The sequence below is a fragment of the Anas acuta genome, chromosome 17 (assembly GCF_963932015.1).
Source record: "Anas acuta chromosome 17, bAnaAcu1.1, whole genome shotgun sequence".
NCBI lineage: Eukaryota > Metazoa > Chordata > Aves > Anseriformes > Anatidae > Anas > Anas acuta.
Genome location: NC_088995.1, coordinates 4,590,124 through 4,615,507, shown reverse-complemented (window position 1 = coordinate 4,615,507; position 25,384 = coordinate 4,590,124). Strand labels below are relative to the sequence as shown.

Here is a 25,384-nt window from a genome sequence, read left to right as displayed (position 1 = left end):
CGGTCCCTGTGCTGCAAACCTCAGTGGAGTCCAGGTGGCTTGGAGACCCTCATCCTCACTTACACACAGAGTCCTCTAGCACATGTTTCTAGGACCTTGACACAGATCTTGCTCTTATCTGGTTAACATGTGAGCTGAAGTCTTCTTGTTTAGCATAGCATGTGCATGACAGATTGGTCTTGCATGTATAGAGAACAATACCACAACACTCTTCCAGGAGAGAGGAGCACAGAAGAAAATCTACAGTTTAATAAGGAAAGCAAACTTCTGGCAAACTCTCTGCACAACCCTGCCATAAGCTTGCGTACCTACAGAGTGCACAGTGGGCTGTCTGCTGTGCATGGAGCACACAGCTAGACCTAAACAGGTACTTCACTGCCCAGGATGTGGTATGGGGACACCCAGACATCAGCTGATTTATTTTCATAACATGCTGAGGTCAAAGATGGGGGTCATATAGAAGATGAAGTCACTTGCGCAGAGATCACATGAAGCACCACTGTGGGCACAGCCATGAACGGATGCCAACTCTCTGGCTGAGCTGCCAGGCCAGGAGCTGCATGTCTGGAGTCACACCTCATTTCATAAATCCATGCCCAAGCGCTGTTGTGCTCTGCAACCACCTTCTGATTCATTACTCACAGAGCTTAGTCTAATCATCTGTGCAGGCAGAAGAAAAATGTCCCTGTCTGACTTCTTGGGACAGTTTACCTCTACCTGCAACCCGGAGTCCTCAGCTTCGAGGGGCTGGGCTAACATTTCCTGCTATTCCTAGCATCTTGAAATATGAATGGTGTTGGGGGAGCATGTTGGACAGTTCAAAGGGAAGCAGGAGCATCAGCAGAGCATGTTTTGTGCAAAGAAACCCTTTGTTGGCACCAATTAAAGCTTGCATAACTGTGCTGGGTATATCTTATTTATTACTGTCATGTTAAATGCTCAGCCTGCCTTCAGATCAGGGATTACTCAACACCCTTTTAATTTTTCAGCTTTTTAGTCAGTTAGCATACTTCATCCCTTGCAGAAGACAACCACTTAGGAAAAAGAAATCTTTATTTTATATTTTTTGTATACTTGTACACAAGTAAAATAAAATGCATATCTATATATACTGCAATCTTGTGAAGGAAAAGGTAGCATTCTTTAACAAATGCTGCCCGTAAACATGGTGTGATGGAATGAATACGGAAAAACTGCAATATTCATAAACATAGGATTAAAACAGCATCAAATTCATTACCTCTGCAAATGGGAACCTGCAATATTGTTCAGTGTGATGTCAAGTTACAAACAAATTTTAGACATTCTTTTCAGAGCATTTCTTACACATTTTTTTTTCCTGTAAATAAACCATATTTCTTTATCATCTGCTGTAGCAAAAGCTGCTTTGTGGGCAAGTGCAGTTCCGAAGATCAAAGGTATAATTCACAGGTTTCAGGACAAATAAATTATGTACATCTCGGTGTCTGTCTTTTGTGTGTTTTTTTTTGTCTTGTTTTTTGTTTGTTTGTTTGTTTTTTATAAAGGCATCCAGTTAACTTTTGTGTAACAAAGCTTTCTCAGGGTGGATGGTAGTTTGCTTTTGTTTGTAACATTTATGGAGGTCAGCAAAAGTCTTGTATTAAAGTGTCATCAACCCAGGAAAAGAGTTAATTTTAGCAGAATAACAGTAAGCTCCACACCAAGGGAGGGATCAAAAGGCTTAGGCTGAGCTGTAACGTGGAGCTGTTTCCTTGCTGGGTGAGGCGGCACTGGGCCTTTGATTTGTTCTTTTTAGAGCAGCCCTGCCTCTTTTTGGTTGGGACTGTGGAAGGTTCAATAGGCTCTAGAAACTCCGGTTTCAACTTGGTCATTGGAGGGTCTACAATGCTGGGGAAGGTCCCAAAAGGGGAATCATTTATCTGCTTGTTGCTGCTGTTTTTGGAACGGTCTGTCTCAATGTACTTGGTTTTGGACATATTCTCCTTATCCTTGAGAGGGTTGTTGGAGGATGGTCGGCTGCTGTGGGAAGGACCTGACTTGCCTTTAGCTTCATATATAAAAGATTTATCCATTTCTGGCTGGCAGCACTTCACAGAGCCATCATGGGAGCTGAGAGGGGGGTTCCCAGTGGGCAGTTTACCAGACCTGGTCTTAGTGCTAAAAACACTTGTTCGAATCTGGTTGTAAGAGTCGACGCATCCGTCCAAATCAGAGCTCTGCAGCCTTTTGAGGTCTCTCCCTGCCAGATGGGGGGGAAGGTGGCACTCTAGCTCCGAGGACGATCCTTTAAACTGCCTAAACCAATTCCAGAGGGATCGAGCCTGGCAGTCGCAGATCCACTGGTTGCCATTTAAGCGCAGGTACTGGAGGGACACCAGAGGAGCCATGGTTTCCCCTGTGAGCACGGTCAGGTTGTTGTTAAATAGATATAAGGTCAACACTTTCCCAAGGTCATGGAAAGACCGGCGGTGAACCAGGCTGACTCTGTTCTGGTGCAGAAGCAGACGGTCAAGGTTGATTAGCCCCCGAAAGACGTTCTCTGACAAGCTCTTGATTTTGTTACCATGCAAAAACAGGTAGGTGAGGTTTGCGAGATCTATGAAAGTGTCATCCAGCAGGTTCTGTAGATTATTATCCTGAAGGTAGAGATATTGCAAGGAAAACAATCCCCGAAAAAGCCCTGTGGAGAGCTCCAGGAGCCCACATCGATCCAGATGTAAGGTGTGGAGGTGAACAAGACCACGGAATGTGACAGGATTGATAGACTTCAGGTTTGTGTTGTCACTGAGATCTAACTCCTCCAGTTTGCTGAGTCCATAGAAAGCTCCAGGCTCAATGAGGCTGATGTTGTTGGAGTGGATCCAAAGAATCGTCATGTTGCGACAGGAGGTGAAGCTGGTGGACCTCACAAGGGTTATCTTGTTGTTGTGCAAGAAGATGCGCTGGCTCTGGATGGGTATCTCTGTGGGGATTGCTGTCAGTCCTTGCTGCTGACAACTTATTGTAATCTTCGGTTCGCTGTAGCATACACACGCCCCAGGGCAAGACTCCACTTCTGACTGGATGTTCAAGCAAAGCACCAAAATCAGCAGTTTGCTTCCTAAAGGACAACAAAAATAGTATGCAAATTAGCCAGGGTCACGGGAGAGCACTTTTCTCTGCAACTAATAGATGAGCATGGATATCAGCCTTTTAAATGCATTGACATTAACCACAAACAACATATGCCAGGGGAGCCAAACAGTTAAAATGAAGAATTAAAAATGTTCTACCGCTTAGCACAATAGTTAAAAGCCATACACACTCAGAGAGAGAAATCCTGAGCACTTCCTTGGCCTTTTGCACTTGGGAGACCTCTGACTTTGGTCACAAAAGTAAGTGATAGTCATTATGTATTTGCATCATAGGTCTTGAATGCATGTCTAAAATAAGCCTGGTTCTAAGGAGCTTACCTCTGAGCAAAGGGGCTGTCTCCTCAGGGGCCATTTGTCTCTGTCACAGGCACCTTTAGCACAGTCCGGGCTGTGAGAAAGCACCTGCAGTGGCAGAGCTGTGCTAGGCAACTCTGCGTCCCATCCAGTGCGACCAGCTCCTTGCCTGCCTGCACTCAAAATGTAAGATAAGGCTTCTGTGACTTTCCACGAACAATTTCTGATTGATGCAGTCTTTCTGCAAGAAATAACTGCAAGGGATTCTCAGAATAACTTACAGGTCAGACCTGCCTGCAAAGGCCTTGGAGCCAAGAGCATCCTTCAGTAGTCAGACCTTTACACCACACATTTGGGCTTCCCTTCCTCTCTCCTCTTCTGCCCTCTGAATCTGTGCCACTGAGGAAGAGGAGAAAAGAGAGAGTTTTCCAGAGGGCAGTGCTGTTCTTGGAGGAAATCATGTACAAGCCTTAATTCGGAGATTCCTCAAAGCTTACAAGGCAGAAGCAGGTTTTGTGCATCCCAAGAGTGCAGGCAACCCAGTGGGGTTAAAGAGCCCCTGAGAGGAACATTTTTTCATGGTGATAACCACCTGCTTTCCCAGGAGCTGGACTGCAAGGGACCATGGGGCCTCGAATCACAGTGAAGTATTTGGATTCCTCACATCTGAGGCATGTTTGGGAGGGGCCTGCAAGATGGGCAGAGGTAGGGCAGAGGCGTGCAGCCAACACCAGCTTCTGAAAGGGGACCTGGGAAAGAGTTGGTGCGAATGAGGCCAGTTTCAACAATGCTTTACCAGCAATTAGCAGCAAGTAATTAAATCACTTCCTCTAAACCACACACTGCAGCTAAAACAAATGGGCAGCAGCCGTAGCAGCGGGATGCTCCATTTGTGTAACACCGCGTGTGACCAGGGATGTGTGTGTCTCCTTCCCAGCTCATTACAGCACCTCTGGCAAAGGGATACACTCCTCCCAGTCACTGGGGAGCCCCAGCCCAAGCACAAACAGCAGCTGTGGGAGGTTTTTTCTTCCTTGAAAGACTGAAAATGTTTGTTTAGGCATTTTGATGCCTCATTACACTTTAAGGTAGAATAGCAGAGTTCAGAAATCCAGGAAAAGGAGAGAAGACAAGATAGTAAAGTCATTTTTCTGTCACGAAAGGCTGGGATCTAGGCCTGAGATTCCTTCTAGTAAAAATAATTCATCAAGCGCAGCTAATAAATCTGTGGAGATCCAACAGTCCAATATAGACAGGAGACTCCTATACATCATCGTACACATGGGAGAAAAAATAACAGCTCAGCATGCTGAGATAATTTGAGCCTGATATTATTAGCTGCTGAGCATCCCTGGAAGGCAGTGTGTTGAGAGCAGTATTATGACACATTCTGGCTGTCATGTTTTGACATATCATGTCCCATTGTATGGAGTAAAGTAACACGAGACAACTGAAATCCCCCACTGGAGACATGCCACACCAAGAGGAGCTTCCTGGGAAATTAAAACAATGTCAGCATCCCCCTGACCAGCACAATTCCTCTCCAGCTGATAATGAAAAACTGCAGCCAGAGAAACACACCTTTCTGGAGCCTCTTCCATGACACAGATGATGGGGACCCAGGTGGTACTGCAGCTATGTGACACGCTCCAGCAGAACCACTTTTGGCGTATGGGCACCACTGAAGACTCCGTGGCTCTTCCCAGCTGCTCCTGGTAATACCACAGGAGCTGCAGCCTACTCGGGGAATATCCAACTACAACCCAGATGCATCCACACACCTTAAACATGTGACATGTTCACAGCAGAATGGATGCAAAGCACCATTCCTATGGGAGAGGAATCACAGTGACAGTACTCCTGGTCTAGTTCCAGACAAGGGAGGCAAGTGCATAATAAATATATGCATACATGGGGAGAGAAAGAGAGAATATGAAGCAGCCAGCAGAGAACAAGGGATGCATGTGAATACCACCCTGCCCTGTGCTAGCCCTTCCAGACAACCACGCTCCCCTCTTCCTCCACCCTCTGCATCACTTGATGGTTGTACGCAGAGTGTGCCCCTTTTTTACAGGCAGAGCTTCCAGGGCTAAGTAGCCAAGTTTCGTCTCAGCTTTTGGGTGTGTGCAGAGCTCAAGACATGCTACAGCTTCTCCCCAGCACAAAGGAACAGAAGGAAAGGAGCAAATCCTTCTCCCTTTTTTTTCTCCCATTGCTGCTGCTGCCTCTGCAGCTGTCGGGAGCTGTGAGTCAGTGGCACTGATAGCTGGCTGCCAGCGGAGCAGCACAGGGAAATTAATTACAGTCAGGGCTAGCCTGTGTGCTTTAATTAGGGACCTGGTGTTCATGAGCTGCTCGGATGAGCTCTTTCCACCAGAGACAGTTGCTGTCAATCACCCCCTAAAGCTTTTTTCCAGTTTCCCTCCTGCTGTGCAGCTCAGCTGTGTCCTGGCTGAGCCGCGCTGAAGCTCAGCGCCTAGCAGGCACCAGAGTGTCCAGACAGTGCAAGGCTTGAAGCAAGCACAGGTGTGGGTGCAGACCACAGGCAGGGAAGTTAAGGCGATGCTGCAGCCCCTTTATTCCCAGTCCTGTAGCAGAGACTGGAGAGACTGTGCCTTGGCCTGTCCCTGCTACTCCAAGGAGCTTCTCCATCACTGGCGTTTCAAGGTCCAAACGGGTAACTTCCTCACGCTCAGCGTGCCCCATCTGCAGAACGCACCAAGTGCTGTGAGGCATGCAGACTTTGCATCAGGATAATTTCATCTGTCCAATTCCAAGCAAATATTACCCGGGTCTGACGGCTCAGCTGCTAAGTGAGTGAGTACTTTAGGACTGGGATGAGCACAAGGCAGGGTCTTGGGACAGGAAGATTGCTAAAACTTGACATCAGGACATGTTAATTAAACCACACAGATTTAGAATGGCCTGGAGCACAGCAGAGCTTTTTACTGTCTGCCTGGACTACACCCCTGTATTTTCAGGTAATCTCTTGCTTTAGATCAAGTCTTGAAAGACTGAATTACACCAACTGGCACTGCTGGGGCTGGAGCCTATCAGCCTGAAACATGCCCCCGTTTTGGGGCACAATGTCATAATGCAGATCACAGACCCAAGCCCCTTCCTGCTGAGAAATATTCCCCAAAGACCCTCTGGAAGGGACACAGCCTGACAGTGCCCAGAGCCTGAACACTGTCCTGCATATCACACTGCACTGTTTCCCTTGGCAAAAAATGGAGGGGAAGGATGAGGCTCTTCAGAGGGTGGTCAAGCAAAGACCACATAGACGCAGTTTAAAACTTGCCAGGAGTAGAGTGAATGTCGTGGGCTCCTGCTCTTCCTGAGACAGACCAAGGATTTGTGATGCTGAGGGGTTCCAGTGGGTGCTACCCTGAGTATGAAAGTCACCAGACAGGCAGAGCCCTGGCTGAGGACATAAGAAAACAGGAATCCAGGGGGCTGTGGCAGGAAAACCCCCACTATGCCTCAGCCTGGCTGGCATGGGCAAACACCATCATTCATTTTCCTGGAACGTTGGGTTCAGCTCTGCTTGTCCCTGAGGAAAAGAATCTTGGCGTAACATGCCTCTTAGATGAAAAGCCATTCCTACCCCTTCCAGATTATGATTAAAACTTAACTGGATAGTTCCAGTCAAAAGCAGAAGATGAAAGAAAATCCAGTACCTGGAACCTTCAGTCCCTCCAAGAGTTTGGCTTTGAGCTTAGCATTTGTTCCTCCAGAGCTTTCTTAAAAGCCAGAAACCTCCTTCAGTCAAACTGCTGTACTTCCCCTTTGCCATCTCAGAAGTGTTATGACTCATGGAACTGGGAAGCAATTAAAGTGGGTCCATTATCTGTCTTTCCGCTGGTCCCCTGTGCGATCGCATTGTCAAACATGGCAATTAGAAAGAAAAGGCTCCGGGGGCCTGTAATAGATGCTTTGCAAACTTTTTAAGAGGCCAAAGCAAAATGCAATTTTCTGCAGTTTGCAGAGCCGTGGCCTTTCTCTGCCGCTCTGCACTTGTCTCTATTGATTTGGAGATATTATAATGCGGCTTTCCTACAGTGGAGGGTCAATAATCATTTGAATTCTCTCCTGGTTGGGCATAAAGGGAGTGCTTTACAATACAAAGCCTTTTGCTGATGCACACAGCATTTTGCCTTTGTTTATAGTACAGAAACACCTTGGCTGCTTAATTCCCTGTTCTCAACTGGTATTGTTTGAAATTCAGCGCATGGCTTTGAAAGACACTCTCTAAAGCAGCTTCAGTGTCTTCCGCTTTGCCCTGTAGCCAAAGGTGGGTCTGCGTGTGCGTGAGTGAGTGTGAGTGCATGTGCGCCAAAAGGAAGAGGGCAGCACTTTTATTCATTTCAAGTTGAAGTTGAGTTAAGAAGTGAAAGAGGTAGGAGAATTGATTTAGATGAGTCTCACCCCAGGCTGGATTTTCCCTCCCATTTGCTGCCTCCTCACTCTGCTGCAGAGAGGATCACAAACTTTGTGACGGCGCAGCTGGAGTGGCTGCAAGGTGAGGAGGGGGGGAAAGGAGAAGGGCTGTGACACCACTCCCACCTGGGAGAAGTAAGCAGTGTTACAGCTCTGGGGAACCAAGGTCTTGAAGCAAGTACTGACAGAACAGGTCTCTGCTGGCAAGCACCCGCGGGCAGCCACCTGGCAGCAGGACATTATGGGGTTGCTGCAGGTCCCATGGCATATCTGCAGCTTTGTGGGGATGTTGGGGTGTCGGGCACCCCTGTGGAGGGGAACAGAGCATGGTTCACCGAAGCTCTATGTCTAATCCAGCATGCTCAATTGCTCTCCAGGCTCAGGTGACTGAGTTTGATCTCCTTGGGATGATGCTGGAGCTCAATGTCCCTGCTCACACCACTACTGGCATAGGCTGCCCTGAAAAGCTGCGGATGCCCCATCCCTGGAATTGCTCAAAGCCAGGTTAAATGGGGCTTTCAGCAACCTGACCTGCTGGAAGGTCTCCCTGCCCATGGCAGGGCATTAGAACTAGGTGGTCTTTAAGGTCCCTTCCAACCCAAACCATTCTATGATTCTACGAAAATGCATACACCTTGTTCCAGTACTGAATCACAGCTGTCTAAAAATAGGTGGCTAATTCCCTCTTAGGCACACCTGAGGGTATGATATGCCAACAGGAGAGCTGGAAGATTGGGCACAGCTCCTCTGGGAGACCCATGCTCAGCAGCTGCAGCCAGCTGTGACATAAATGGCACCAGGCAGCGATATTTAGGCACTAGAATCTTCTACAGGTACAGTCTCTGATCCCACACACTCTGGAATTGCGTCTTGATCCATGAACCTTTGGGACTGTGGTACTCTTTATTCTCTTTGTCAGTGCAACTTCAGTTCTGCTCATTGGTATATCCAGTCTCTACCCTGAATAAGACAGAATTTCAGTGGAAAAAAATACAATATGCGGTCAGGAATGAAAGGTCATTTCCGTAATGCATCCAGGCAATAGATGTGCCATTTCCTAACTTCTAGGTGTTCATCTTTTCCACCTAAATCATACGCCCTTAATGTGATTTTCAGACTTAATATCGCAGGGACATTTTTAAGGGAAAACGGTAAAAGCGAGCTATATCATGTGCAATTCTTAGATTCCCTCCTCACCAATCTCCAGAGGGGTTTGAATACTGATTCTTCAGCACTGCTTAGGGCTGAACTGCAAGACTTGTTACGTGAGCTGCGTGCAGCACAAATTCCAACCAGGGCAGCTCCATCCATTCACAGGCAGGTGCCAAAGCAGCTCCTGGCTGCTGGTGCTCCCCATCCCTGCCAGGGGCTCTCCAGTGCTCCCAGCATTTTGGCAGCAGCATTGGCTCAAGCTGACATTTGGGCAGGGTTATTCTTTTGGTGGTTTGCCAGTGTTTCTCTCAGCAACATCAGGGAAGGAAGGAAAAGGTGATACTTAACAGTTTATATTTCAGCCAATCTGAACATGAATTTCATGAGGAGGAAAAAAAAAAAAAAAAAATCTCCTATAGCCAGAGGGGTTTCCTCCTGCTGAATTTCAAAGATTTGCTGCAAGCCATGGAGGTGTGAGAGATTCACAAAGAAAAGGTCACGAGAATCCTTTATAGGGGAAAATATCAAGGGATTTAAATACAGGAGTCATTAGGTCCCAGTATAACAATAACACTTGTACCAATTATTATAGCCTAGTAATTCCCTGTGAGTCCAGGAAATGAGAAGGAGAAAAGCCCTGTTCATTATAACACAGTAACATGAGAAAAGCTGCACTGACTCAGACAAAGAGGCATTTGGGTTGGTCTGAGACAGTGGTCAGGAGTAGATGGAGATAGAAAAGCTCAGAAAATGGTGTGAGCATTGCCTTGGCTTCTTTTCATTGGAAAACAGTGGCCCGGGACCTCCTTGAGCCACTTTCACTTCTCTTTAGCAGACCTGGAAAGCTTTCTATTCTTTCAGGTTTTCACTAAGCCATATGTCATTGCATCAATGCTGCTCCAGACATTTTTGCTTCATTTCTCTGCATCTTTTCCAGGTTTTCTTCACTGTTGGGGTAGGAGGACAGGACTCAGGATGCAACTGCAGCATGGACTTAGTACAGAGCTTTAGATGTCCTTTTCCATCCCTTGCAGTTCCTGCACTCTGTTGGCTATTAAACTATCATTCAGCATTAGGCTGAAGTTTTCAGAGAGCCCTCCACAAAGTCCCCAAGATCACTCTGCTGAGTGGCAATAGCTCATTTAGAACCCATATTTGTGTTTGTTTAGGTAAGGATCTGGGCTGTTTGCCAGTGTACATTACTTTGTATTTATAAATGCTGAATTGCATCTGCCATCTAGTCTGTGGTTATGTATTTTACCATGTAACTCCCTGCTGCAACAAATCATGTACCCAAAATATCCACTTTCCTTCGAGCAGAAATATTATCATTGTTCACAGTTGTGCCCAAATCTTAAAATGCAAGCTGGTTGTAAGCAGTGACATCTTCCATCATCTTCCATGATCCAGAAGCCAATCTGCAGCACTGGTCCACAAAAATAAGGAGCCAGTAACCCCTACCTATCAACACAGGCTAAAGATGTTTCTCAGAAATGGTTTACTTAAAAAGAATAAACTTTCCTCATACTTTTAATATGGGGTTTCTCTTTTAGGCATTAAAAAGCTGATCTAATTACCACTTTTTTTTTTTTCCTATGGATAGGCATAGGAACATCCCATAGATATTCTAGGCCATGATTCAGTGAGGACTCCTTACACCCCTATGCTCTGCCACCTCACCTCGTGGGACTAAGTCTGCAGAAACAGAATTTTCACCTGTTCTCACATGGGATGTAATAAACCTGTGTTTTTTCCACCTGTCCTGTTTCCAGCTCTATTTTCCCCTTCTGTCCCATATCTAGAGGCAAAACCTCTAGATAGTTGAAGTGAGCACATCTCACTTCAACAGTCTCCAAACACCGTCAGTGCATGCAGGGATCAGTTTGGCCCAGAATTATATATTAAAAAAAAAAAAAGCCATATTCCACTCTCCTGAAGACTTATCACAAAGCCTTGGCCCTGTCTTGCTCTTGGCCCTTTCTAGTGCCTCCACCAGTGTGAGGTCCCTGTAAAGGTCCCTGCATCACAGCTTCCCCTGGGGCCAGTCACAACACCAGCATCAGTACTCAGCAGAACACATATGATCTGTAGCGATATGGCTCTGAGCAGGTTACTTTGACTACCTGCTGGATGCCATGCTGGTTATTAGATTCTATGTTAATAGCTGGAGGAAAGGCAAAAATCTCCAGATATCCAGCACAGAGGACAGTCTGTGACAAAGGAGAAGTCCAAGGCAAATACTTGATGTTGAAGACAGATGAGAGGCAAGAGATTGGGGCTGGAAAAGCCCAGCTACAAGTGTCCAAAGGCAAGGTGAAAGCACATAAACTGCAAAGGGCATTTGGAGCAGACATGATGACTATGGCACCACTGGGAAAAACAAGCATTCAGGAGGAAAGAGGAAGAGGATCAGAAGGAAGGCTCACTGAGCAACTGTAGACAGATGCTAGCACCCATGAAAATCTGTGGGAACAACCTGAACTCTCCAAATCCACCTGATCATATGTCAATGCTGAGTAACTGCTGTGGTCCTGAACCACCACACAAAACCACAATGGTGCATTTATTGCAAAGCTTGGCCAGACTGAGCACAGCAAGTAGGAGAGGAAGTGGGCTCCTTCCTCACAGCCTGGGAGAAACGTCATGTGTTTTTTGCTAAGTATCTTATGACCAAATCCATACCCAGCCCAGTAAATCCTAGCAAACCCCAGGTTGGCTGAGGGCTTTAAAAATGGCCAAGACCCTCATTTCAGTCCTATATGGAAGGAATGCACTGAGCATACTTCATGACCAGGACTATCTATGACATCCCCACCATGCAATCCTCACACTGTGAGGAATGAAGTGAGAAAACAAGCACCGTGAATCACAACAGGGCCTACAGAAGCTGGTGTTATCTGTGTCATATTTGTCAGAAATCAGGGACAAACGGGTGTCCAAAAGAAGTATACTCCTGTTCTTGAGATGACTTAGATCTCTCATGGAACTCAAAGTATATCAGAAATGCTTCAAAATATTGTTACTAAAGAAGCAGAATTTCCTGCACATCAACCCAGCACTAGTGGAAGCACTGTGTGTGAGTGACTCAGAACAGGAGAGGTAAAGCTGCAGATGGCATTTACACCTGCTCCCCCCAGCCATCTGGGACTGCTCCCCACCTGGCAGCTGCAACTCCCACCCCCACATCTTCAGCACTGGAAGTGCCCCATTGCACTAGGCAGTATTTTTCTCAGTTTTCTCCTAAAATAACAGCTATGTCAACTTTTGCTACAGACCCAGCATCTGCAGATAATGTGGAAGGAAAGAAGGAAGTTTTGGAAAGACTGGAAGGAAATGTAGCTCCAGATAATCTAAAAATTGCCCATAACCTCAGTTTTATTGTCTGCAGGGACACAGACAACCTTTGCAGCTGAAGAAAGCGCTCAGGAGCAAATGTGGGATGGAGAGAACACTTTAATTTCAACTTTCAACACAAACACTTTTTTGAGCAACAGCTAGAAATGAAAACATGTGAGCGGTAGTTGTGGGTGGCTGAGGATCATGTTTCTATATCCTTTTCCTTTCTGAGCCTGGAAGACCAAACTTTTGCATCCCATCCCATGAGTCATCACCTCGAATGGTAGAGTATCAGAGCCATGCAATCAAATACGAGCTGTCTTAAAGAAGCCTCTGTGATGCAAACACAGGACTTTTCTCAGCATTCCCTGGTCACCTGGACCCTCCACTGGTGCACAGGGAAACCAGCCCAGGCTAGCCATCGACCGCCTCCTTTATCTTGTCTCTCTTGGCATCCCTTCCTGCTGCTCTCCCCAGCTCCCTGGCACACATTCCCACACAGTAATATAGCTCATTCTTTCATTCGCAAATAAAAGCCAGGACTGATTTTTAATAAGTGTGCAAATTCAACTGCCGCTGTCTTTATCAGGAGTTGGCTTTGTTTCCTTTGCAGTTTCGGTATTAGACATGCTTGCCTGCCCTCATGCAGCTCTCTCATTCACTCTCGCCAGATAAGAAACACGACACCCACAACTCTATAAACATATTTCCCTGAGATGTGCAGAGTCTGTGAAGCCAAGCTAAACAAGAGTACAATAGGATGCTAATGATACACCTTCCTGTTTGCATGGAAATCAGGAAGCAAACAATGGGGAAACGATCCCAGCCTGCAGCCTTCAGTCTCATGAGAGGCAGCGGATCCTGCCACCAGCCCTTGGAGCTTGGCTGAGTTACCCACTTCTCCTACAACAGATATCCACACTGAGTTCAAAGACCTCGTATATAACATTAGGAATTTGCACTAGATTTCCTTGCCAAAAGCCCTCAATTCAGCCATTAGGTTTCATTACAGCTACAGTAGATGACAACATCCTCCAGTTTTTTAATCAAGGTGGATAAAAACTCCCTGTTCTGTCTTCAGCTTCCCCTCTTCATCCAGCAATCATGTTCATCCATTTTGCCACTACAGGGCATTAAATGTTCATAATCACCTGTTATCCAATATAGCCCTTAAATCAATTTTAGAGTCACTGCTCTGGAGCAGGCAGTCTCCCAGCCTGACGGAGTGCCCTACATTCTGCTCTCAGAGATGGATGACCAAGCATTTAGCTGTATTAAAATTCATGTTGTTTCACTGTTGCCAGTCTACCAAGCAATTGCAATTGCTCTGCATTAGAGACTTGCCTTCATCATTATTTATCATGGCAAAATTTGAGTCAGCTACAAACTTTACGGGCAACTAATTTATATATATTTTCTAGATCATTCATAAAAATAGTGAAATACACTGGGGGGAAAGCAGAAGCCTGCAAAGATACTGTGCAAGCTGCTTATTTGTCAATGATCCTCCTACAACAATTGCATTTTGAGAGCTTTTAGCTGCCTGTTTCTTAATCCATTTAATAACTGTCCATTGATTCAATAGAGAGTGCATTTTTGACCAAGTAAATCAAGTGCCTGACATAAGTCTAAATATATAATGAAAATGCAGATAGATGAGCAAAGAATATTTTTCTTGTCCACATCTAAAACACCAGGACATTAGTCCATGCAATAGCAATATCCCTAGAAACAATCCCAGGAAATGAGAAAAAGGAAAAAAAAAAAAAAAAGGAAAAAAAAGAAAAAATAAAAAAAAGAAAACTCAGGTTTAAGAATATTTTCTGGGAAATCTGCAGGTTAAAACTGACAGCATTTCTATGCCTTTGATCTCTACCTATGTTAACATTTCCTTTTTCTCACACAGCACTGAGATCGACCTGCCCAGCCTTTCCTTTCCTCCTGGGTTTTCCAGCTTGCTGGCTTTTACCAGCAGTGTGGGACTGGCCTTTCCTACCTTTGAGGCTTCCCTGGTTTTCTGATATTCATAAGAAATTAGAAATGGGGCCTTGTCAGCTAATTTTGACAGTGCTCTTACACTGTCCTTAGGAGGAGGCTCGCACATCAATCCATGGCTGGATTACTGTCACTCTCCACCAACCACTCCTAATGGATGATGGATGTCTCACCTCAGCTGGGCATCCCTCTCCAGAGGTGCTACTTCACAGCAATTTGCTTAATCATTTAGCATAATTTTAGAGAAAATAGAAGATTTCCTTAGCGCTGACTCTGTAAGAGTCAGTTTTTCTCCAGGAACGGGTATTTCTGCCACTCTACCACCATTCTACCACCCCTCTGTCAAAGCAATAAACTTTGCCTTCCACAGCGGGCAGGGAAGGCATTTCTTTCCCGTGCCAGGCTAGGAAGACATTGCTTTCCCACTGCCAGGCTTGTCTTAGAAAGGGAGGTTGTAGAAGCACATTTTGCTTCAGGCCCCGAAGCATATTACTTAATTAAAAGAACCAAACCATGAAGCTTATTGAAGACAACCTTCATCCTATAGCTGGGACCTGGAAATCTCCATGGGGACACAAACTTTACACCCTGCAGTTCAGTCACTCCATGCAGAGCAGCTTTAGTGCAGCAGGACTAATTTCCCCTAATATTAAGTGGCTATTAATATTTCATGATACTAAGTGAACTTTTTTTTCTATTTCATTTGCCATCTTTATTTGTTTAATTCATTTCCTCAGCACTAGGATGGAGACCAAGGACCAAGTGCTATTTTAGGGGAAAAAGGAATCATGACATCAAAGGAATTAACTGAAGTGGAAACAAATGAAAAAAAAAAAAAAAGAAAAAAAAAAGAGATGAAATTGGTCAAATTAGGAATAGGCATAATAGGCATTATATCAGAACAAAAAAAAAATGCACCTGGAAAAATAAAACCTACAGGATATATCTGATGTTAAAAGCAATAACATCAGGCACCAAAATGGCATCTGATAAGAAATATATACATTTACAAGCAAAATATCTCAAATCTTACAACCTAGAGGGAAAAAAAAATGAGAGAAAGAGGAGAAAAAAGAGTCAGAAAAGGTTCTGACACTGTTGCCTTCTTTGGGATTTCTTAAACCTGATGCAATTCAAGGCAGAAGAGTAAATCAGACAAGTGCCTGCTCTTTGGTACACCAGCAACAGCCATGACCCTGTCTTGGGAGCTGATGTAACTACATTTACACCCCCGGATTCCCAGATCAAGTTCATTTGGAGCTGGCTTGGCTATTGTTTGAAGGGATTCACTGATCAAAGAGACATCTAGTAGGAGTTCTGACACTTTCAGAACCTTTCTTGGACTTGCAATTAAACAAAACAGACTAATGAGGTTTCAACCACCACTTTTCTGCACTAAAACCCATGTGCGTATGAACAGTCACAGTGGCAGAGGTTGAGATTCATATTTGGAGGATTTGAAGACAGGAAAAGATATCTTCTAATCTTTCCCTGCTTTCTTATCCCACGCCAAAGTGGAAGCAAGCTCTTCTTTCTTTGGAGAAATAGCTTGTGCAGCTTCTGACAGCAGTAAGGACAAGGAGAGCAAACCCTAACAGTTCCAGAGGGCACTATCCAGCCAACATGCTTCAGAAAGTGCTCTTTGCACCAGCCTCAGCATAAAAACCTTTCAAAGTACCACCATCTCCCAGTAGCAATGCTCCAAAAAAGCTGCTCAGCTCAGCAAATCCCTTGCAGCCTTGTGTGGGGAACCTGGGCACGGATCCCACACAGGGAAAACATGAATTCTTCTGAGAAAATGTAGGAATTTTAGAATTTCTGGCACCTCTGTCTTTGCCTTCCTTTCCCTAGGGACTTTGTCAGAGAGGTAAACTGATTCAAACACTGCTTGATTAGAGTCAGAAAGGCTTCTGCAGCTCCATGGAAGCCTCCTTCCATTCACAATTCAGATGCTGCCATTTCTCCTCACCACACTTGGCATCTGACTTACTGTTTTCCTTTTGAGTTATTATCTGGGGTGACATCCTCTCACCCCCACCTTTCACTGAGAAAACAGTCTAAGATGGTTTCCTGTGCTGGATAGCTTGGTCAAAAGAGGACCATGCAATAGCATTGCATAAAAAGCTGCAGCAACCTGACAAACAAAGCACCTGGGGAAAGCATACAGAGCAGACTGAAAAGCCATGGCTCACTCGGGTTCAGAATAGAGTAAATTGTGGGCAAATTCTTAACTTATATCACCTCAAGGAAAGGTGTCTTCCCAGCTCTTCAAGAACCTTTCCAAAGGAGGGCAATCTCCTCTTGACTCTGTAACAGCCTTGTCCTCATCTCTGCTGTTGTCTATACGCAGCAAATGTCTCCTGCCTGCATCCCTCTCCTAGTCATCAACCTTTCTTCTTCACACTGCCACAAATGTAAGTCTTCCTCTGCCTTGAGGAAAGCCTTGCACTTCTCTTTGCTCACTGTTTGTTGTCTGCAGGGTCCATCTGTGAGGAAGGTCTGTGTCCTGCCCCAGAAAAGTCCATGGTCCCTGTGTCAGCTGCTGAGTGCACTGCTAGGTTCTGCTGTGGCAGAACTGTACATGGCTTCTACATTAATAAAAAATCTTCTGGATCCCTATTCTTCCCAGAATGGATGGTGCCTGGGGTCCTGCTGGCTTCCTCTAGTGAAGCCATCATGTGTTCTCCACCCTCAAGATAATACTTTCCAAATCCCTAAATCCACTTCATTATCAAAATACTCCAGCTCCTTTCCCAGCAGTCTAGAGGTCAATTTAAGTTTTTTCCATTCCCAAATGTACGGCTTGACATTTGCTAATGTTAAAATCCAGTAGCTATTTCTTTCTTCTCTCCTCATACGTGTTTAAATCCTGCTGAAGGTGACACACGTCTCTTTACCCTCATGTTAGCTGCTGGTGCCCAGAGGCTATTATCAGGGAACAGGCTAATCCTAGATTTGGAAGGTCCTTCTGGGCTTTCCTGTGATGGGATTGGGGGTGGGGGAGCCTGATGATTCGGTTTGTTCAAAACCATGGCCTGAAGTGAAATCAAACATGTTCAGTGTCCTCCTCTTCACCTTCCCTAGGACTCTGTCCTGTTTCCACAGCGCAGCATCCCCTCCTCTCCAGCTGGACAGAGAGCAGTGATGTATGTGAAACAGCAGCAGTGGACAGTCTCTAAAACAAGGATAGCTGGCATAGGAACAAACGTCCCCAAGAGCTGTCGTCACCTAAAATGTAACGGCCACACCAGTTCTCAAAATTCCTCTCACCTGCTTGCAAAGCTGATGGCACATACATTTTCTTACCTCCTACCAGTGTGAGAGTGCATGCATCTATCTGCAGGTGTTAATTGACTTCAGCAACCAGGGGATCTCCTGGCCAAGTGAACATGGAGAGGTTTGGAAGGGGGCCTGCTGGTGTACCCCTATTTCACCCACAAAGCCAGTGTGGTGAGGGAGCTGGTTGTCACAGCTCCACGATGACTGACCTGAGGCAGAGACCTGTACCTTCATCCTCAGTTAGCTGGGCACAGCAGGCAGAGGGACAACGCATTACAGGATCAACTGACTCACTCCTTACATGTCACATGAAATAGGCATTAATACTAGATTGAAGGAATGACTACTACTGCCTGAATGATCCTAACTGAAGCTTAATGTTAACCGGTTGATGTATCCAGAGGAGGATGTGTGCTGTGTTAGGCAATCGGGGCCACCATTAAACCCAGACTCACTAGGCACTTTCATGAATGATCTAGATGTGGGAGGGAGAAAATAGTGGGTTAATTAAATTTGCCCCTGCTAAGCTGGAGAGACTTTCAGCTTTAGTGGGGATAGAAAAATGATAGAACATTTGTGGAAGAAGTGGAATATTGATATAGGCTAGAAAAATGCAGCTACTTCTGGGGAAATGATCAGCCTTCCAACTAATCAGAGTGAAGGGGGAAAGGCTGTAGATAAAAAAAGAGCCATATCTGAAGAACTGACAGAGTTGCAAGATGATGGCTGATAATGACTGAAGGGAAGGTGGTTTACTTGGGACTGAATTTGTGCTCTGTGCTTGCATTGCCTAATGTTAGTTCTTGCCTGGGGCTCACAGAGACTATCAGAAAGAATATGTTTGTTATTATTGATCGCAGTTACAACAGGTGTGATGTTTTTGCTTAACCAAAACAACATGAAAGTTATAGAAGTGGCAAAAGAAGGAGAATCCGTATCCACAGGTGAACTTGGAGGACCAGTTATGTCCATAGGCTGAAATGTCTTAATTGTGTGTCCTTAGGGCTGCAGAATCCTGGAAAAACACAGGAGGAAGCAGTGTAGCATGGTAAATTAACTGAGCAGAAGGAAGAAGGACTGTCCCACCAGTCACTACAGCAAGGCTAACCAACAAGCAGACATGGGAAGACCACAGAGACAAATATATTGTTCCTTCTCTCTAGTTCAAATTTGGACCCCGAAAATGAGCTGTGCAATGGCAGGCTACCAATGTAGTCAATCTGGTACCCACATCAAGACAGAGCTGAAATGAGGAAGTAAACCAAAACCCTAGATCAACCCTAGGCAGGTTGTTTGCAAACAGCTGGACAAAATAAAACCAGAAACTTTTGGACATAATACTCCCAGCTCAATTTCTGCCTCAAATTGGAACAGAGTATCTGGATTTGAAGCCATCACTCAGACCAGCACAGTACCAGAGGTGAAATTTCTTGTGCCTCCTTTTTGTCATCCTTATTCAAGGGAAGGGAAGGATGTGGTGTTCCACAAAAAGAGATTTTCCAGAGATCAAAGAAATGTTTGGAAAAAAGGGACATCAAAATATTACCTTTTAGAGGTAAAAATAATCTCATGCTATGACAGATTGTAATAAAGGTCCCCCCCAGCTCTGCTCCACACGAGTTAGAACTTCATTGAAATTTGCCAATGCAAACCAGCTGCAGTCCGAGAAGTCTGTGAAATAACAACAATGAAAGTCAGGTCCCATGACGCACTGAAAATTTCTCTCCAGAGGAGAAGCAACTGTGAGACAAAACTCTGAGAAAGAGAGAGACTAAGTGCACTTAAAATCATTTCTAAAGTGAGCACCTTCAAAAAACAGGGAGAAGATAATTCAAGGCAAATGTGGAAGCCTGACTACTTAAAACAGCAACTGAAAACAGACAAGGCAACATTGCAACCTCTGGAAAATAAGAAAAAAGATTAAAAAAAAAAAAGAAGCCAATGTTTGATAGCAGAATTATTGCACAAAAAAAAAAAAAAAAAAAAAAAAAAAAAGCAATTTTTCTAATGCTGGCAAAATAATTTCTGCAATATCAGGAGGAACAGACCTACAGCTTTCAGAACCACACAAATCCCACATGCCTAGAAGGAAGTTCAGCCATTCCCAGCAGTCACAAGGGAAGTCCATGCTGAAAGACACTGGGGAGGGAGGAGGGGGAGGAATCTAAATGAGAAAGAAATCAAAAAACACTTGCAACTAAGCCTTCTGCTAAGATGTTTGTAAGCTTTGGTGCATCTGAGATTTTCACAGCCTTGCAAGTTGTCCATAGAAATTAATAAATTAATATACGACACTGATTTAAGAATTAAACACATATATAAATAAATAGATGTCAGCTACCATGAGACATAAGACCATTCATTTAAATTTATATTCTACAGCCATTGATCAGATCATATCTAGAAACAAACAACCTAGCAAAGGAAACAAATGACATACAATAGCTGCAAAATCAGCATTTTAATGTCTGAGTTACTATAAACTACCTAATCCAAGAGAAGAATCTCCCAGAGGATAAAACAAAAGGCTTTGATGGTTACAGAAGATTCTGAAAATGTGTGGTACTTCAAAGCACATACTGAATTGGCTTTGATGGAATGGAAGATTCCATGCCATCTTCCACACCTGTGACATATCCTCTAAAGGAGTACATCGTCACCTCTGTCTCTTCTGTATCTGCTTCACCCACCCTTCTCTTGATCGGTCAGCGGGGCCCTGGTGTAAAACTACCATCCATTGCCCTTTCTCTGTGGACTGTCTGAAATAATATGCAAAGTAAAGCAAAGGTATTGCAGATTTGTCTAAGATCAGTATGAACATTTCAAATCATATTTGCATGAAATTTGAAATAATGAATGCACCATCATGGCACTGAGAAGGACCAACCTTTAAGAGAAATGGTCTGAGCTGAACACCTGATGAAGTCACTGACCCGTTATCCCCAAAAGAAAGTACAAATACTTTGACATTTTAGAACACGGCCTCTCCAGTGACTCTGACATTAGAAACAGAAAAAGCTTTAGACTACAAGAAGAGTTTACACCAGCTCCAGAAATCCAGGCTGACCAGAAACAACAAGTCAATGCTATCAGTGCCATGCTAGTCACGATCACAGCATTGGTATACCAGGAGGACTCTGGAAGAAATGAGTTAGAGAGGGTGGTGAAACATGTCACTCTCCAAAAAAAGTAGATGCTGATGGATTGACTGCTATTGCAGAAATGAAGAAGTGAACTGAAGTATTCTTGTATTTAAGTAGTACAAAATATTTTTAAATACATTTAATACAAACTGTGGACAGAGCATGAGGGAGAGCCTAGGAAAATAGAAAGACTATTTAAAAAGTAGAAAGCAAAGCCCTTGCATAAAAAATGCGATCTCTCAACAGCCAAGAAGACCACTCTTTAGATTACCAGCTGAAGCTCTCATCATGGGATCACACAAAAATGCTTTTCACACAACCTGCCTACACTCAGCATGCTCTGAAAACTGGTGAGATCCCAGAGCAAAATGGTGGTCTCACACATCTGCCACAAGTGAGGAGCCATTCCTCAGGACTGGTCCAAGGCACATATATCTTGGGCAGAGCCATGAGATCCCATGTACAGGTTTAAAATCATCAAATTCTGGCAAAAAACACCGCTGCTGTCCATTGATAATGATAATGTAGGAGCATCACAGTATGTCTCCTCATAGACCTGGTGCCCTGCATAACTCGAACATGTCTAACTGCACCTCACTGCCAAATTCACAAGCTTAAAGCTATACTTGTGTGTTGCTAAATGGTGTCTTCATGGTTTGGAGAAGACTTCAAAGAAACTGGGGCAGTTTCAGGCACCTGAACCCTCGAGATGAGAACTTCATCCAAGCGGAGTCAAGAAGAACTTGTGACCAGCAGGGATAGCTTGTCTACCCTATTTATCACGTATCATTTGGTTCTGAGCGTTGCAGGTGGGAGGACTTGGTGCTGCTGGAGTGACTGATGCTGGAGAAATATCTTTAAAGTCCGCCACCAAATATGGCTGACTTCATGTTGCAGAAAAATTAATAAATGCTTTGTTGAAAAGATGTCAGAGACAGAGGTAGGTGAGGGCTGCGGAGGAAACTCCTGACATCCTTTTCTCCCAAGACATTGTTTTCCAAGCAGCTGTCATAACACTGTGTGCTACCACTGCTACTGCAGCCTCTCTCCCATACTAAACTCCAGCCTTTGCTCCACTTTTATTCATCCTAGAACTGCCCCAGTCTTGCTCAGAAACTAAGCTGCTCTCTCACTTGCAGAAAAAATATTTTGGGGAGGGATGACATTTTATCACGACTCTCTTGACATTAACATTGCATACAAAATAAGGGAGAACTCTGACATGCTTTTAAACTAGGGAAATTCAAATAAGGAAGTCAAAACATTACCTGTGGTTTCCTTGACAGAATATGACCCATAACAATGACTTTCTAAAGTGAGATTACAGAGCTGTCACTGCCACCACACAACATGGAAATGAGCAGATCAGGCTGATGATGAATGTGTTGCCTTCGTGTTACACTTAGACTGCTCTGATCCTATCGCCCCCCTCACTTGTACAGCTCAGGGAAGGCAAATGGAGGGAGGGGAAGGGGAAGGTGTGCCCCCCCAAGCCTCTGCCTAGACATCAAGACAGGGAGGTCTCTGTGAACTCTTGCTGATTTTCAGGTTTTATCACTGATCTTAAGATCACAGAATCACAGAAACACAGAATGGGCAGGTTTGGAAGGAACCTCTGAAGACCATCTAGTCCGACCACCCCACAGAGCAGGATCAACCAGAGCACCCAGGGCAGGATGGCATCCAGGCAGGTTTTGAATATCTCTGGAAAAGGAGATTGCACATCCTCTCTGGGCTATCTGTTCCAATGCTCTGTCACCCTTACAGTAAAGTGCCCTCTCACATTGAGCTAGAACCTCCTGTGCTTCATTTTGTGCCCCTTGCCTCTTGTCCTGTTGCTGGGCACAACTGAAAAGAGACCGATTCCATTCTCTTAACACCCTCCCCTCAGATATTTATATACATTAATGAGGATTCCCCTCAGTCTCCTCTTTTCCAGGCTAAACAGACCCAGTTCCTTCAGCCTGTCATTGTACGACAGGTGCTCCAGTCATTTAACAATCTTCGTAGCCCTCCTCTAAACTCACTCCAGTATGTCCCTGGTGTACTGGGGAGCCCAGAAGTACTGGAGACAATAGTCCAGATATTTAGCTTTTTTTTTTTTTTTTTAGGTCAATTTCTGTGTTCAGGAGTTCAGTGGAGTTTTTTTTCTGAAGGCTTTTTTTTCTTTTCTTTTCTTCCTTTCTTTTCCTTTTTTTTTTTTTTTTTCTTTCTGGCAAAGAAGATGAAAAAATTAACTCACTTATCTATCTCCCATAACCTCATAGAGAAGGGGGCAAATGAAAAGGTCCCAAACAGTCCGTTTTCTGAGAATTTAGGTCCATCTCCAAGCTGAGATTTGTAGCTGTTGTTTGCAAGTGTAGTGGATGAGGAAAGGCTCAATGTCAGGCTACTGAACTGCAGCACCCCTGAAGCAAGCAGCACCACTTTGTCCAGCAACAGGGCACTATTTTCCAGACTTTCCTAGCTGTAGCTGGCCTCACTGTGGCTCCAAACGGGGCAAAGTGTAAAGCCCTTCAGAAGGTCTCTGTAAATGAGCCAAAGCCAGAGTAGCTTCAGATTAAAAATCAGCTAATAAAAGCACATTTGATAAATGGAAGAGGAACACACAGGAATCATATTGAAGAGGATGGTTTGAAAGGACAGAGGGGAAGAAGGAAAATGCTGACAACCCACTGAGGCAACCTCTGCTTAAGGAAGCACAGAAAGAGGCATTGCTTTGTCTGACCTGCAAGTTTTGATTTAAAGGACTGTGCCTTCTGCAGTCCAGATGACCAATAAGTGCTCATTGCTTTTAAGAAAGCCCTTGTGCCTCACAATAATTCATTGCTGATTGCCTACATTTTCTTAAAAGAGCTCATTTAGGGTTGATTTAAGTACTCTTAGGGAGGCCAGGCAGGCAGGAGGGGGTGCTGTGATTTACAGACCTGGTGCCAGCTGCAGAAGCAGCAGAGGTTCTCCCATCTGCAGCAGCAATGCTGAGGGCTGGCTGGGGGTTACTGTAGAGAGTGTGAAGGCCAGGGATCCCAACAAACGGTCCTGGAGACAATCGGTAGCAGTTATAAATCTTACGAGGTTCTGTTTCCCTTTCTTTATAGCCCAGTTGTGATCTGGACATGGTTTTGCTGTGCACCACAGATCCTAGAGATTAGATGATGTTTGCAGCTGCATTTCATTATTTCTAATTTGGGGGAGGGGAGCTGATCAGTTTGGGTAACAGACTCTGGGACACAATTTAGTTGAGCAGGTGCAAGCATTTAGAAGGAGAAACATCACTCTTGGGAGTAAAGATGGCTTGATTAGACATAGACACCCATGTTTGGTCAAATATATGTCACTAGAGCACCAGCTTAGATGTACAAATCCATACTCCTCTGATCCATCTTTTTTGAAGTGACACCTCCTTCAGAAAGAACTTGTGTGGGCCCTACACTTTGTAGGTCTTGCCCCACAAGACATTGTGCTGCTTTGCAGCCCTTCCTCTCTGATGTCTCCTGACCCTGCAGACAGCTGCTTTGGCTATGGGCAGCCTCGAAAGTAGAGGCAGGGTTGAGTCACTTGTGCAGGTAGCTGATGGCATCCTCTGCTCCTGCTTATTGCACAGCATCTGCGCTGAGCATCACGCCTATGAAAGAGATGTCTCAGAACAAGAGGCAAGTGCCCTCCAGGACTACCCTGCTCTTCGTTTGCACCTATATCCAGCTGCTGAGCACAGTCATCCCCAGAAGTCTGCTGGCAGGTCTCTGCAAAATGCTACTGCCTGACAAGAAGTAGAAAAGCAGGAATAAACCAAGAGAGCTCCTCCTCCAGAGCAGATGGGAGCAGAGAAGAGACCACAGCTATGAGTTTCCCTATGGCATCAGTTCCTGCAGCACAGCTGCTCAAGCAGGCTAAGCCAGATCTGGAAGCCTCAGAAGATGCTTGGGATGTGGCCTTGGCTTGTAGGTACTTGTACCCAGTGAAGACTTGTCTGACTAAGGGCATCCTGCTGTTTACAGATTGAGCATAAACTTCAGAATAAAGCACTGAGGGAGCATCTTGATGGCTGGGTTAGAAGCACAGAATCCAAGCATACGAGTCTGTGCGTCAGCACAGAAATTGCCTTTGAGAGGTTTTGCAAGGGGCGTGGTGCAAGCAGAAGAAGCTGGAGGTTGAGGTCATGATCCCTCTTTTCCATATGCAGCTGGTAAAAACTTAAGAAGAAATCAACCAGAAGCCATGGGATGTGTTTTCCAGCACCACAGTGTGGATGGAGCCCTTCCTGGACCACAGGGTTCCTGTTCCATGGCACTGCCAACTGTGAGGTCCTTGGACACAGAGCACCAGATGGTTCTTACCCATCTGGGCACACCAGAAAGCTCTGCTGCTCCCAGTTTCCCTTCCCGACACCTATCACATGCTTGCCCACATGGCTCATGCAAGACAGTGCTTAAGCCTGTACCAAGCTAATTTCTGCCTGGAAGTCTTTTCAACCAAAACTTGGCACCCCCAGCAGCTGGGAGAAGGAGAGAATTAAACCCACATATGCTGACACCAAACTGGTTAGTAGCCCAATGAGCTGAGTGCAACCAATCCATGTCATCATCTCCTCACCACATTGCACAAGAGATGTCCTGCCAACCAGATACA

The 25,384-nt window shown here is 45.0% G+C and overlaps 1 protein-coding gene across 4 annotated transcripts in view; it reads right to left on the bottom strand.

Annotated features, from left to right (window-relative positions):
* Positions 1 to 1,035: 1,035 nt before the first annotated feature.
* The window catches only part of RTN4R (reticulon 4 receptor), a 72,555-nt gene continuing 48,206 nt past the window's right edge, over positions 1,036 to 25,384 (bottom strand). For 2 of the 4 annotated variants that reach the window (XM_068653931.1, XM_068653930.1), the window contains one exon: positions 1,036 to 3,082. In XM_068653931.1, the coding sequence (XP_068510032.1) occupies positions 1,656 to 2,858 (1,203 nt within the window). In that variant the 5' untranslated portion in view covers positions 2,859 to 3,082 and the 3' untranslated portion in view covers positions 1,036 to 1,655. Of the gene's footprint in view, positions 3,083 to 3,434; positions 3,590 to 3,691; positions 3,810 to 25,384 lie in introns of those variants that run through there. The other 2 variants (XM_068653928.1, XM_068653929.1) reach the window with 2 other exon arrangements.